This window comes from Heptranchias perlo, chromosome 23, assembly GCF_035084215.1.
Source record: "Heptranchias perlo isolate sHepPer1 chromosome 23, sHepPer1.hap1, whole genome shotgun sequence".
NCBI classification, from domain to species: Eukaryota; Metazoa; Chordata; class Chondrichthyes; order Hexanchiformes; family Hexanchidae; genus Heptranchias; species Heptranchias perlo.
The window spans coordinates 27,993,101-28,006,704 of record NC_090347.1 but is presented as its reverse complement, the minus strand read 5'-3'; the positions used below and the strand labels follow the sequence as shown (position 1 = coordinate 28,006,704).

At 41.3% G+C, this 13,604-nt stretch overlaps 1 protein-coding gene across 2 annotated transcripts in view; it reads right to left on the bottom strand.

The window, feature by feature from the left end:
- Nucleotides 1-13,604, bottom strand: part of fbxw10 (F-box and WD repeat domain containing 10) — a 53,125-nt gene that overhangs the window by 24,701 nt on the left and 14,820 nt on the right. For both annotated transcript variants that reach the window (XM_068004275.1, XM_068004274.1), the window contains exons 2-5: nt 13,170-13,331; nt 11,537-11,749; nt 5,777-5,904; nt 521-631 (exon numbers count right to left, since the gene is read on the bottom strand). In XM_068004275.1, coding sequence (XP_067860376.1) covers nt 521-631; nt 5,777-5,904; nt 11,537-11,749; nt 13,170-13,331 — 614 coding nt within the window. The remainder of the gene's footprint in view (nt 1-520; nt 632-5,776; nt 5,905-11,536; nt 11,750-13,169; nt 13,332-13,604) is intronic.

The window sequence follows — 13,604 nt, the reverse complement described above, 5'->3', positions numbered from 1 at the left end:
ACAGACAATCCCATCATGCTGATTAAATATAAACACTATATGACCTCTGTTATAAAGAATGGCTGCCAGTGGCAGTAATGAAGCATTACGGGCTTGATGTCACTGAAGGCCACTCAGGCCCCCTTGATTTAACTATTGCCTATTTCATGTCCAATCATCTATTAGCCTACGCATAAATGCATTTAGTAGCGCTCTGTGCACCTGTTTAAACCGCTATGGATTCCTTTTAACATTTTCTGGGTAAAATCAATTGTTTTTGTTAGCAAATTGCAAATGATCCTAAAAGGAAATTTCATTGCTCTGCATTGTCTGCTCCCTCCATTCCTATTCATTTCACTGAAGAGAAATTTTTATTTAAAGGTTGTCCCCAGGCTGATTCTGATCAGCAGTGCTAACGCATAAAGCACAACCACAAGGGAGCACTGAGATCTACAGTACGTACATAGACATCTCCCTTTATAATGTGCAATTTAGGCAAATACACTTCATTGTTGTCATGTTTTTCTGCAAAACTCTGTACCTTTTCTTTTAAATTTTGTGTTGGGAAGACGAATCCTTTGTCATCTACTCTTGGTACTGCAATGTAACAGATGTTTGCATATACAATGCTAACATTTTGAGGTGCTGTTCCCTATAAAACAAATATGGTGAGGAAAAAAACATATGCTTTAAAATATATTATTTCTCAATTTAGATCTTATTAAAGAAATCTGCAATAAAAACAGACAATGCTGGAAATAGCCAGCAGATTCACCAGCGCCTGAAAGGATAGTTGGATATTTGGGTAAAAAGCTTGCTCAAAGGAGTCTGTCCCTGAAACATTCATCTATCTTTCATCCTTTCAGATGCTACTGGACCTACTGCGCAATTAAAGTATTTTCCACTTTTAACTTACATATTAATCTTTTTCTTTATTTTTTATGTTATTTTTTTCTCTCCTTTTAATTCCGCACCATGATGGGAAAATGACCTGCCCTCACATTACTGTCAATGGCATTTCGTAACCAAACACTGGGAGCTTATGGTACAAGCTCAGATCTTTCCCCTCACTCTATGAGGACCCACTCAGACCTTAGCCAGTGTCTCCTCCAGACAGCCCAGTCAAGGTAAGATACTTGTAAATGAGAATACAAGCATAGACCCACATCTCACCACAATGTGCTACCACATCACTGAAGTAATTTACATCTTCTATATACCAACTACTGCTCTCCACTAAAATCCATAACAATATTAAAGTAAATAGCTCATCTCAAGTAATTACCCTATTTTTTATTTTTGAAAATTATGATCATTTGCATAACCTGCTGAGTAATAATTCTTCTTTGAAATCATCTAGAGAGCATAGATCAGTGGGTAGCTGGTTTTGTATTAGCACTCGCATAGCAAGTGATAATGGAACAATTCCAAACTGTTCCATATAATCTTTCCTAAAAAAAAATGACCACTGTTTATCAACTATACTCAATGCAATTCGTAAAAATGGTATTTGTGCTGACTCAGTATTTTAATTCACATGTTTGAGCCGCAGGGAGCTAATCTTCTTTTACTTTTTTTCATGTAACTTATCAATGTTTTATTTGTTGTGAACACTTACACTGATAACTTATCTTTTCAAAGATGGAGGTTCACTTCTACATGGATTGATCCTTCAATCTCAATAATATGCTAAATCTCATTAAATGCTTTGAGGAAGTACAAACGTCCACTGTTTCAAAAACAAATAGCTTATAGAGTTAGCTGGCATGGTTAAATGCAAAACATTGTCTAGTAAGAGTGGAACCAGCATTAGTTGCAGGGTTTGAAAGTTACTTATTTACCATTGCCTTAATCCAAAAGTCTACATTTTTTATACCTGGCTACTTTTTCTAAATTCATTTATCTCCTTTAAATAAGAAGATTAAATATCCAGAATATAAAAGACAGATGTCTCCAGTCTTGCTGTTTTATTTCTGAGCAACATTTAGGTTGGATTTTCCATTTAGCAGTTGTATAATTTTATATGCACCAGTGCTGGATATAAAGTGATATATTTCATTCTGAGTGGTAATTATACCAGTGTTTACATTTTCTACCTCACGATAAGCACAATCATTATTTCCAACTGGACTCTAATTAAAGGCACTTGTACTGTAACAAACTGGGAGGAGGTTATGCCAGTAAATATGGTGATGTGGAGATGCCGGTGATGGACTGGGGTTAACAATTGTAAACAATTTTACAACACCAAGTTATAGTCCAACGATTTTATTTTTAATCCCACAAGCTTTCGGGGGCTTTTCATGTATGACACTCTCTAATAGGACTCTGAACTTGCCTATTTTTGTCCTTTCTAGCCCCTTTTTCATCATTCAGATGTTTTCTATAATCTGCTCCACCTCTGCTCAACCTGTGACATGGCATCACTAATTTGAGCAATTTCAGCCCAGGCAGTATTGTGTTCTTGAAATATAGGTACATTTCCCAGAAACATAAATGGCTGCTCGGCAATTTAGGGCTTCCAGCACAAATAGCTCAACTTCAGATTCCATACAGCACACAGTAGAACGGTTTATATTTAAGCAAGGAAAATTTCCGAGAGGGCAGGGGCCATACATATTAACTGGAAATTTAAACTCATGCTATCTGCTCTACTCAGGTTGCTCCATAAAAAGGACAGAGATATTTCTTTTAGCACAAATATCAATAGTTCTACACTACTCACTGCTTCCCCTTTTTGCACTCCTCTTTCAACACTAGAAGCATTGGTAGACAGCCACGATCAAGAGGCTTGTGCCCAAATTATTTATATCATTAAATACTTGAAAAGGATTAGCTGTTACAATTTGCAGAAGCATCTAAAAAGTGGCAATTTGATGATGTTACTGATGAAAATATCTCCACACTCTGCTAAGTGGAAAATACAACCCCCTTATATCGTATAGTTATCATTCTAAGAGGTCAGTTCTCATAAATACCTGCACTACTTTTGTGTCAAGCTTCTTCTTGTAGTTTTTCTTATTATTTATCTGTACATCTTTATTTTCTAGTTGCCTGATGCATGCTTCTAGGGCTGTTTCCTTTCCCTTTCCTTTTTTCTTACTGATTTTCTCTTCTCCTCTAATTTTCTCTCCTCTCCCTTTTCGCTTTACTTCATGATCTTTTTGTTCCATTTCTTTATTTACATCTTCCGCTGTTTTCATTTTTGTGTTGTCACCTATTTCCTTTCATTTTTTATGGTAAAGACAATTGTATCAAAAAAAATGTCTTGCTGCCTATCACAAAGGAGCCGATTTTCAAAGCTACCTCAAAAAAAAATGGAAGTGTGTTTTCAGCACATTTCCAACTCTTTCAAAAAAATTCGTAGGTTTGGATTTTATCATTAAAATTGTAGATGGAAATGATATAAGTATCCACTGGAGACATTCTGCTAACCTCAGAAAAAGCCCCAGACCGACATCTCCAATGTCTACCATCTAGATTTTAAAAAAAACTTGCAGAGGAATAATAGGAGCTGTTAACATCCCTCACAATGAGTTTCCATTGCTCTAAGAGATTCAGAACAAACTGCACCTTATAAACAACAGAAGGCCAAGGATTAGAAAAGGCCATTTGTCCCATAACTGTTCATACTCTAGTACTCTCATTCTTCCATAAAAAGATCACTATCCCATTGTGACTTTGGAAATAGCCTTTAGACAAGAAACTAGTTTTGCAAGTCAATATGGGAAAATGGGGCTAGAAACATTCACAATTTTGTTTTGAAAATAGGCCCCAACACATTTCTATATACATATCAAATATATTCAACTCATCAAGACGAAGGATGTCCATGCAAAGAAATGGAATACGTTTCCTCTTTTAGTACCCAGTGTTAGCATCAAGCACTCCCAGGTCAAGTATGGTACAGCCAAATGCAGAGTAAAACTCTCTCTAAGCTTCTAAGAATTTTTCACGTTTCCACACCAGCCAACATCCTATTCTCTGACTGGAACGGCTAATTTATGTGCAGTTTTGTGCTGTGGACATACAGGTTGAGATAGCCCAAGCTTATTTTATATAGGGCCCTTACACTTGGCAGAGAGAGGAAACCTATCCCATGTGGGTTAGAGCCAAACCCAGATCCCAGAGGTGAACAAATAATGCTGTACCCATTATTCTACTTTTTCCTCTATCCACACTCACTTCTCCAATGAGATGAATTTAGTAATCTGTTGGCTTGTTGGGTGAACCAGTGCGCCAGGTCTCATTATGACCTGAGGCTCCATTTTATTTAATTCTAGTTGGTGTTGCAAACTGGATTTCTGCTGTACTTTCCTGTTACTGCACTATAATTCCAAAGGGGCATCTGATGCTCCAATTCCTTTATGGAACTACTTGCAATGGAAGTAGTTTCCTAGGCACCAATGTCGCCCCATTCATATTGCGGGACAGATTTAGTAGAAATAGCAAAACTATGTTTATGCAAGGCTTTCAACAGGTGTGAGTTGAAAACGCAACTCTAAAACAATCCTGTACACAGGCTGTGGATTTTCCCTGGTGTCAGGAAAAGTTCTGCACAAGTCAACAATGCAAAAGCAGACTGCTGGTCTGAACAGGTGGGGCCAGAATCAAAATGAGGGTCCCGATGCAAGTGCTGGCATTTACCTTTGCTGCCCATAGGCCTTCTGCCATTCTGAGGCACACATGATGCTGCCCCCAAAGCTTTTGGGTTTCAGTGTCTGGCTGCTTTGGTGCTGGGTTGTTTATCTTACATGCTTGCTATCAGAGGCAACCGTATGAAGTAAATGAGGCATGAATGGTCTTCGATAGCACAGCGCAAATACTGTGATCATTACTTTCCTCTCAGACAAGAGTAAATTGTAGGGAATTTTTCAATTAAAACATAAATTTCCATCTTTAAAAAATAATGATATATTCTACTATGTATTGCCAATATTCATGAAGGGGTGCAGTAACTGCAGAGAGTATGCAGCTTTTGGAAAATAAAATAGCTTTGTCAGAGGCTGAGTCCCATAGATGCTCCATGTCTGCCCCCTTCTCCACAGCACAGTGCAAAAAAATGCACTGCAGCAAATGGAGGGTGGAGGAAATGGGCAAAGCAAAATGCAACACAAATCTATTTTTCTGCATGTAAATTTTGTGACTTTTATGATAATCCAGGAGTAGAACTCCATTTTCACAGGTCTTAAAAGTTTGCACATAGGATCGGATTTTATGGTGTATAAATTTAGCCTAAGGTTGTCAATCTGTCAACTTGCTTTTAGTGACATTTTACACAATTACATTAATTTCACAATCTAGGTATGGGATGATCTGAGTATTCTGACTGTAATATTTTAAAGTTTGACACCCAAAAGCTTTTATTAATTCTCTTTTGAAATCATTTATCAGAACCAAATTAAAACTGGATTAAAACTAATGTTCTCAAGCAGTGCTGGACTATGTAGATAATTGTGCTTTGTTACTGATGGCATATCATAAGCAGTACACAATTTTCTGCCAGATGTCCACTTGATGCTGCTGGGAGGACAGTACAGCCAGGACTGCAAGCATCGCGACGATTTCAAGACACCTCACAACCAATTACTGAAATAAGATCTTTTTTTAATTAATATCTCATCCTTCTGAGATGGAGCACCTCACTACCAGGTGGGTTCCCATCTTACTGTAGGCAGAAAATACAAACCGGCTTTGATTTAACACAGTGAAAGCTATAAGCAACAACAGGGACAGATGGCAGGAATTTTAATGTTAAATTTATCTGACCATACATAAAGAATACTGTTAATGATACCTGTAACTTCATGACGTCATTAAAAATGCATTGGAGGGCCAATTGATCTCTAGTGATATCCTTTGCCAAATAACACCAGTGGCACGAAACGGACATGCAGTTTTTGAGAGTTTTTTTATTTAGAAAACCTAATAGAAACAAATATTTAATTCATTAGAGATTTTTAAATTTAAAGCAGGAACTAATTGTAAGATGCGTCTGGATATAAACTTCCTGCAGATTTTAAACTGTGAAATGGGGTTAGCGTGCCTGGAATTGAGACAATTTCCATGGTAAGCAATCCGATTATGATAAATTTTAGTGGAAATGAATTTGAGATGTGTAAATGATAGTTATCTTCAGACAGACATAAGTCTCAGTCACTATTCTTCCATTCTCACCTCAATTTCAGTGCATTGAAGACAAACGGTGATGGAAATCTACCCTCACTGATGAATCATGAGTGAGCAATAATTTCAGATGAACAGTTTGTTGTAGGCAGGGTAGCATTAAAGTGCCAGGAGGTCACATGCTCCGATCCAGCCTCAACTGGCATTCAAATTTACTTGCTCTCAGGCGGAGAGCTGTCTTTTTTAGTTGGGCCAGTAGATGGAGTGTTGCACTGTTTTAGAGTGTTCCATTGAGGGAGGTGGGAAAATAACAGCTAATTAGAAGTTCATATCCAAAATCATCTGGAAACATGGCAACAGCCTGACAGCAAGAATAACCAGAAGTGTTATTACAACTCTGGCCAAATAGAAAGCGCATTCTTTATGCAGTAATGCAGTTGCTAAATTTTACATAAAATTTACAGCACGGAAGAAGGCCATTCGGCCCAACCAGTCTATGCCAGTGTTTATACTCCACACGAGCCTATTTATGCTCAACACGAGCCTAAATTTGGCCACTAGGCTGCGTCAAAATGGGTTTCCCAATTCCGCAACATACCAGAAACCAGTAAGTGGCACCTTAAGCTATTCCAGGTATATCTGAGTTACACCTTCCAGTCATGAATGGTGGTGGACAACTAAACAACTAACGGGAGGAGGAGGCTCTGTAAACATCCCCATCCTCAATGATAGCAGAGTCCGGCACATGAGTGCAAAAGACAAGGATGAAGCGTTTGCAACCATCTTCAGCCAAAAGTGCCGAGTAGATGATCCATCTCGGCCTCCTCCCGATAGTCCCACCGTCACAGAAGCCAGTCTTCAGCCAATTCGATTCATTCCACATGATATCAAGAAACGGCTGAGTGCACTGGATACAACAAAGGCTATGGGCCCCGACAACATCCCAGCTGTAGTGCTGAAGACTTGTGCTCCAGAATTAGCCATGCCTCTAGCCAAACTGTTCCAGTACAGCTACAACACTGGCATCTACCCGACAATGTGGAAAATTGCCCAGGTATGTCCTGTCCACAAAAAGCAGGACAAATCCAATCCGGCCAATTACCGCCCCATCAGTCTACTCTCAATCATCAGCAAAGTGATGGAAGGTGTCGTCGACAGTGCTATCAAGCAGCACTTACTCACCAATAACCTGCTCACCGATGCTCAGTTTGGGTTCCGCCAGGACCACTCGGCTCCAGACCTCATTACAGCCTTGGTCCAAACATGGACAAAAGAGCTGAATTCCAGAGGTGAGGTGAGAGTCACTGCCCTTGACATCAAGGCAGCATTTGACCGAGTGTGGCACCAAGGAGCCCTAGTAAAATTGAAGTCAATGGGAATCAGGGGGAAAACTGTCCAGTGGCTGGAGTCATACCTAGCACAAAGGAAGATGGTAGTGGTTGTTGGAGGCCAATCATCTCAGCCCCAGGACATTGTTGCAGGAGTTCCTCAGGGCAGTGTTCTAGGCGCAACCATCTTCAGCTGCTTTATCAATGACCTTCCCTCCATCATAAGGTCAGAAATGGGGATGTTCGCTGATGATTGCACACTGTTCAGTTCCATTCGCAACCCCTCAGATAATGAAGCAGTCCGTGCCCGCATGCAGCAAGACCTGGACAACATCCAGGCTTGGGCTGATAAGTGGCAAGTAACATTCGCGCCAGACAACTGTCAGGCAATGTCCATCTCCAACAAGAGAGAATCTAACCACCTCCCCTTGACATGCAACAGCATTACCATCACCGAATCCCCCACCATCAACATCCTGGGGGTCACCATTGATCAGAAACTTAACTGGACCAGCCACATAAATACTGTGGCTACAAGAGCAGGTCAAAGGCTGGGTATTCTGCAGCGAGTGACTCACCTCCTGACTCCCCAAAGCCTTTCCACCATCTACAAGGCACAAGTTAGGAGTGTGATGGAATACTCTCCACTTGCCTGGATGAGTGCAGCTCCAACAACACTCAAGAAGCTCGACACCATCCAGGACAAAGCAGCCCGCTTGATTGGCACCCCATCCACCATCCTAAACATTCACTCCCTCCACCACCGGCGCACAGTGGCTGCAGTGTGTACCATCCACAGGATGCACTGCAGAAACTCGCCAAGGCTTCTTCAACAGCACCCCCCAAACCCGCGACCTCTACCACCTAGAAGGACAAAGGCAGCAGGCACATGGGAACAACACCACCTGCACGTTCCCATCCAAGTCACACACCATTCCGACTTGGAAATATATCGCCGTTCCTTTATTGTTGCTGGGTCAAAATCCTGGAACTCCCTACCTAACAGCACTGTGGGAGAACCTTCACCGCACGGACTGCAGTGGTTCAAGAAGGCGGCTCACCACCACCTTCTCAAGGGCAATTAAGGATGGGCAATAAATGCTGGCCTTGCCAGTGACGCCCACTTCCCATGAACCAATTAAAAAAAAACCTGGTTGATTCCTCAAGGGATCTCGTTTTCCTTGTTTTATTAAGGTAGTTTGCAGTGCATTGAGTGAGCTTTAGTTAAGAAAAGAGTGCAGCCTTCCACATGTGAAACTGTGTTATACAGCGGGCAAATTCCTTTATTTGTTGTTCACACATGACATGATTTTATGGTGAGCAACATGTTCTAAAAATGTTAATCGAACCAATGGTGGTAGTGAAATTTTTACTCATGAAGTACGTTTTAAAACATCTTTTGAAGTGTAACCATTTAAACTAATATTTTTTTGTGCTTGCACAAACTGACTGTAATGTGTTAATATGTTATGTAGATTCATCATTTTAAGTGTATATTAATTTATCATTTTTGAAATGGAATGCAAAGTTTTTTTGTGCTTATTTTTTCCTGTCCTATTCTGAAGCCACTGACTCCTTTCTGGGGTTCTATGGGCACCAGTGGCATCCAGTACCTCACCAAACTGCCATTTTTCATTTGTGAGCCTCAACTGTGAATGTTCACACGTGCATTTTCAGCAGCCCCTTCCTCTTGGGGTTGATTTTGCAATGGTGCCGTTAAATTTAATATCCTCATTATCTTCAAATCCCTTCATGGCCTCAGCTCATATCAACCTGTCTCTGCAACCCGGCAGAAATGACTGTCCGGCCAGCAGGTGGGAGCCGGAATTCAGGCAACAGAAGGCCGCTGCCGGGGCCCCACAGGAACGGTCGCTGGCACAGGGTATGTCCATCCGAGGGCTCAGGGAGGGGAATACCCCTCAAGGGTGGAGAAGGGAAAACCCGGGCAGGATTGGCCCAAGGTTTACATGTGGGGCCCCGGGGAGCACACCTGCTCCTCCTGGCCCACAAGAAAACTAAAAATAAATTTCAAAACTTACCTCGCTGGGTCTCTTCTGTCCCTGGCAGGGGAACCATCACGGCTCCACCGTTCAGGCCTCAGATTAAATGGCATCATTGGAGCCTGACCTTCATATTTGAAGAGGACCCCACCAGCTTAGGGGGGGTGTCCTTGCCGCCTGCAATTTAAAATTTCAGTTGGCCAGATTGGGGCAGGAAAGGAGTGGATAAGTCCCCCAATCCATTTTAAATGACCTCCTGCCTGATATGTGCCAGGCAGGTATAGTTAAAATTGAGGTCCATAGCTCGGCATTTGCTCACTTATTACTTTATCTAACTTTTTTCTCCTACCCCTTTGCAAAGTGTCTTGGGATGTTTTCCTCATTACAGGCCCGATATCGTCGTTGTTCTGTCCAGCTGGTGCCTCCGTCCGCAAGAAAAGTGATGAAGGTGTTACCTCTTGCAAAAATACTAGTTGCCACTTCCCTGATGTGGCAGATGCCTGTAGCCTGGAAAGATGTAGTAGCATAAAAGCTTCATGCTGTGGTAACCTTCCCTTCTACAGGAAAAATGTTCTTTGATCCTGATGTTATTTGCAGGTCATTGTGCAGCAGATGGCACTACTTTGTGCCAACCTATATTGTGAAGCAGAGGCAGCATAGAGAAGTGTCCTCTGGCATGTCCAGAGACAGCTGCCATGTAGCGACTGGTGTGACCAATTTACCTGAGATCATTTGCAACTAGATTTGTTAGCTCCTCACGAACTCCTCTTGCTCTTTTCAATTACATGCCGCATTTGGAACTGCCAAAGGAATACCCATTCACACCTCTTTGTAAAAGTAAAGTCGGCAGTAACCAAGAATAATGAGAATAACTCTTATTTGGATTTGGAGTAGGGGGGGGGCATTGGTGGACAGAATGCAAACCCAACCCAACCCAGCATACCCAACTAATACATGCAGCAAATGCAGCCAAAGGTACAATTGCAAAAAACAAGTTACTTTCTCACTTTAAAGAAGCCTCCTTGAGCATGGGAGCTCCCAAACACTCTGGTGCACCCACTTTTTATGGACAAGGCGCTGTGGCCAGAGGTCCACCCAAACTCATAACACTTTCCAGCAAGTAAATTTTATACATTATATTTAAATATTCCAATGAGGCTTTACATGCCAGAAATGCAGCTTTATTCATTGGCCCCAAAACATCTCATAAAATCAGGCGTGGCAGGAATCTGACGCACACGGTCCTACACCCAATATCCGACCCGTGGCTGCAAGGGTGTGAGGCCCTGCGTGTGGCATCGGCCCTCACAATCTCGAGGCATCAATGGCTGAGTTATACCAGATTTCAGCATGGCCATGAGACTGTACATTTGAGGTAACAAGAGTGTGTTGGGTGGGGGGGAAAGAGAAGAGAGGCCAAATGAAATGGACTACCTATTCCACTTCACCAATACACCACCTGCAATGCTATACCAGTATGAAACCAGTAGCAGTCGTAGCAGTATGGCACAGCAGTGTAAATCCCTCTGATTTGTCAATACTGCTGCACCTCAAAATAGTATCAACCAACTTCTCTGTAATGCAAACTATAATCGTACTGCAATATGACAATGAACATTGTTTTGAGCGCAAAAATGCATCAAGAAAATTTTTTTGATTCATGATCCAGAATAAAGTGTGAGCAGGAAATAACATGCTCTTAGTACAGCAGAGTTCTGCTATGAAATTACGATGCAGAATTTTGCTGGACGTGATTGCGTGTCAGAAATAATCAGGCTTTTTGATCTGCAATCATGACTACCAGAGCCTCACAAAATTATACTCTAAATGCAGAAAGTGATTTGAAGCAGATTACCCAGATCATTTGCAGAACAAGCTAATATTGTAAATATAAACATTGTATCAGTATGTCTCTTTTGGGTCATTTAAATGCAAACCATTGTTTGTACTGCATTACAGTGGACTCTATCTTAAAAATGTAGTAGTTCCCCAATCAAAAATTAATTCTATTAAATTATTTTTTCCTTACTGCATACACATTTCCCAAGCCATGTAGAGCAAATAATCCAACCGGGTTTTTGCCTGAAAAAAATCAGCTCTCACCAAGTATAAATTTTGCCAGGTTAACAGGAAGACAGCGGAGGAAATCCTTGTAATGAGTGACCCCTGAGGTAGCCTGGAAAGATGTTGTTACAATTATCGCAGCTGGATGTTCAATTTCAGTGTGGACATCCTCATCTACTTTCCACCTCGGCGAGTGTTTCTTCTTTGTCGCCAATCCAGTCTTTGCCTGATGACTCTTAGCCGAAGCTGCAACTAAGCAAAATATGATCTTTGAATCATTTGTGCAAAGCTAGGTCATACTGACAGTAAGATTTCATCCTCTATAGTACTACTGCTTCTAGGTTATTCTAGTACTAATACAAATTTATTGGAAGCTTTTAGCCCTGGCTGGTAAATATTGCCAACAGTTAGATCTAAACAAATACACTGAGTACCCAATGAATATTTCCCATTCTAATTTAGCACCATAGGAAAAATATGATTAATTAAGCATAGAAACAACATTAAAGTTTAGCCACGCACTCTTGATTCTAGTGCATCAGTCATACTCCAGATGTCACACTAGACATCATACTTCAAAATTTCACACTTAATTACAGATGCAAACAACTTTTAAAAAGTTAGTCTGTCACCTGGAGCCTAAAAATTACATGCACTTACCACTGCCCTCTGATTGACCTCAGCACTTTATAAATGCTGTAGTTACAATTATCTGGATTTGCCTATTTGAAGCAGTGCTCTTAAATGGGCAAGCTAAGTTAGCAACTAAACATTACAATGAGGACACCTGTGAGCAATGGCATGGGAAATCCACTGGTATTTATTAAACTGTCTAAAACTATCCAGGGACAGTTATTATTACTGCAGCACCTTGTTCTTCATGATGTCTTCTCAAAGTCAGTATTGCGCTCCTGTAAATCAGGCCTGGGAGTCAGAATGGACTCCTAAATTTTAACCCGGGGCAGGGAAGAGGGTGGGGGGGCGAATTTCTGACGGGAAACCCAGAAGACATTTTTTTTTGTCGGTTTCCCGCCCGACAGGCCAGCCGTCAGTTGGACAGGAGAAGAGGAAGGAAGTGGATGCAAGCAGGTAGGTCTTAGATGGGGGTCGGTCAGGGAGGAGGCGGTCGGGGTCGGGGATCATCAGGGGGGTCACTGCAGGTAGACTTGTTGGGCCTGGGGGAAACACTCCGGCTCCTCTGGGCCCACGAGCTGTGGTATAAAGGCATTTACCTACAATTTCACCTTCTCGCCTCCTCCCAGCTGCGTAAAACAGAAGGCTCGGGAATCCCGGCCCCCAGGGGTTAAAAATAAAAAAGCTTTAAAAATGGAGACCCGCAGCCTCCTTGAAAGCTTTCAGTGACCGACCCACCTCCTAAGAGCGGGCAGGTTGCCCACCCCTCGACCCGCCTTCCTTAAAACCAGAAATGTGTGGTTTGGTGGCAGGCTGGGGTCGGGTTAAAATTTAGGCCCTACTTTCCAAATCATATGTTTAACTGTGATTCTCACTGTCAAACATTGAATTCATTTTAAAAGCTATTAAATGCAAAATTCTTCACTCTTGAATGAGGAAAAATATATTGGTGGATCTGTGAAACCCAATCTCGTCGTATAAATTGGGACCCATTTTTCTTTTTTTTCAGGTCTCACTATTCAAACTTTCTCACCGATACCTTGTGCTGGTTGAACGATCAAGCTATTTGGAGCTGTAGCAGGGGAGACAATTGTATATTCAGGCCAGATCTCAGCCAGCTGCTGCAGTTCTGGATGTTCATCTGTCTTAAAGCTGTAAATCGATTCATTCAGTGAGATGTTGTCGTCATCATGATCCATACCTGAAACATAAAGTTCATTCAGTAATCTTACCAAATAAATAAGCTGACAAATATTTATTTTTCAAATACATTTATTACACTATGCCACTTGAAGTTTCTTGCCAAGAAAGTGTACGGCTGGAAGATGGTTCCAATCATTTTTTTGCAGCAAGTCTTTTTTTGCAAATGTGTACACCTTGTTTAATTTTGATTATTTAAACATTAAAAGAAATTGCTCAAGAAAATCTGACATAAATTTGAAAAGGTAAAAGAAGAGCTAATGTCCCTGTCGAT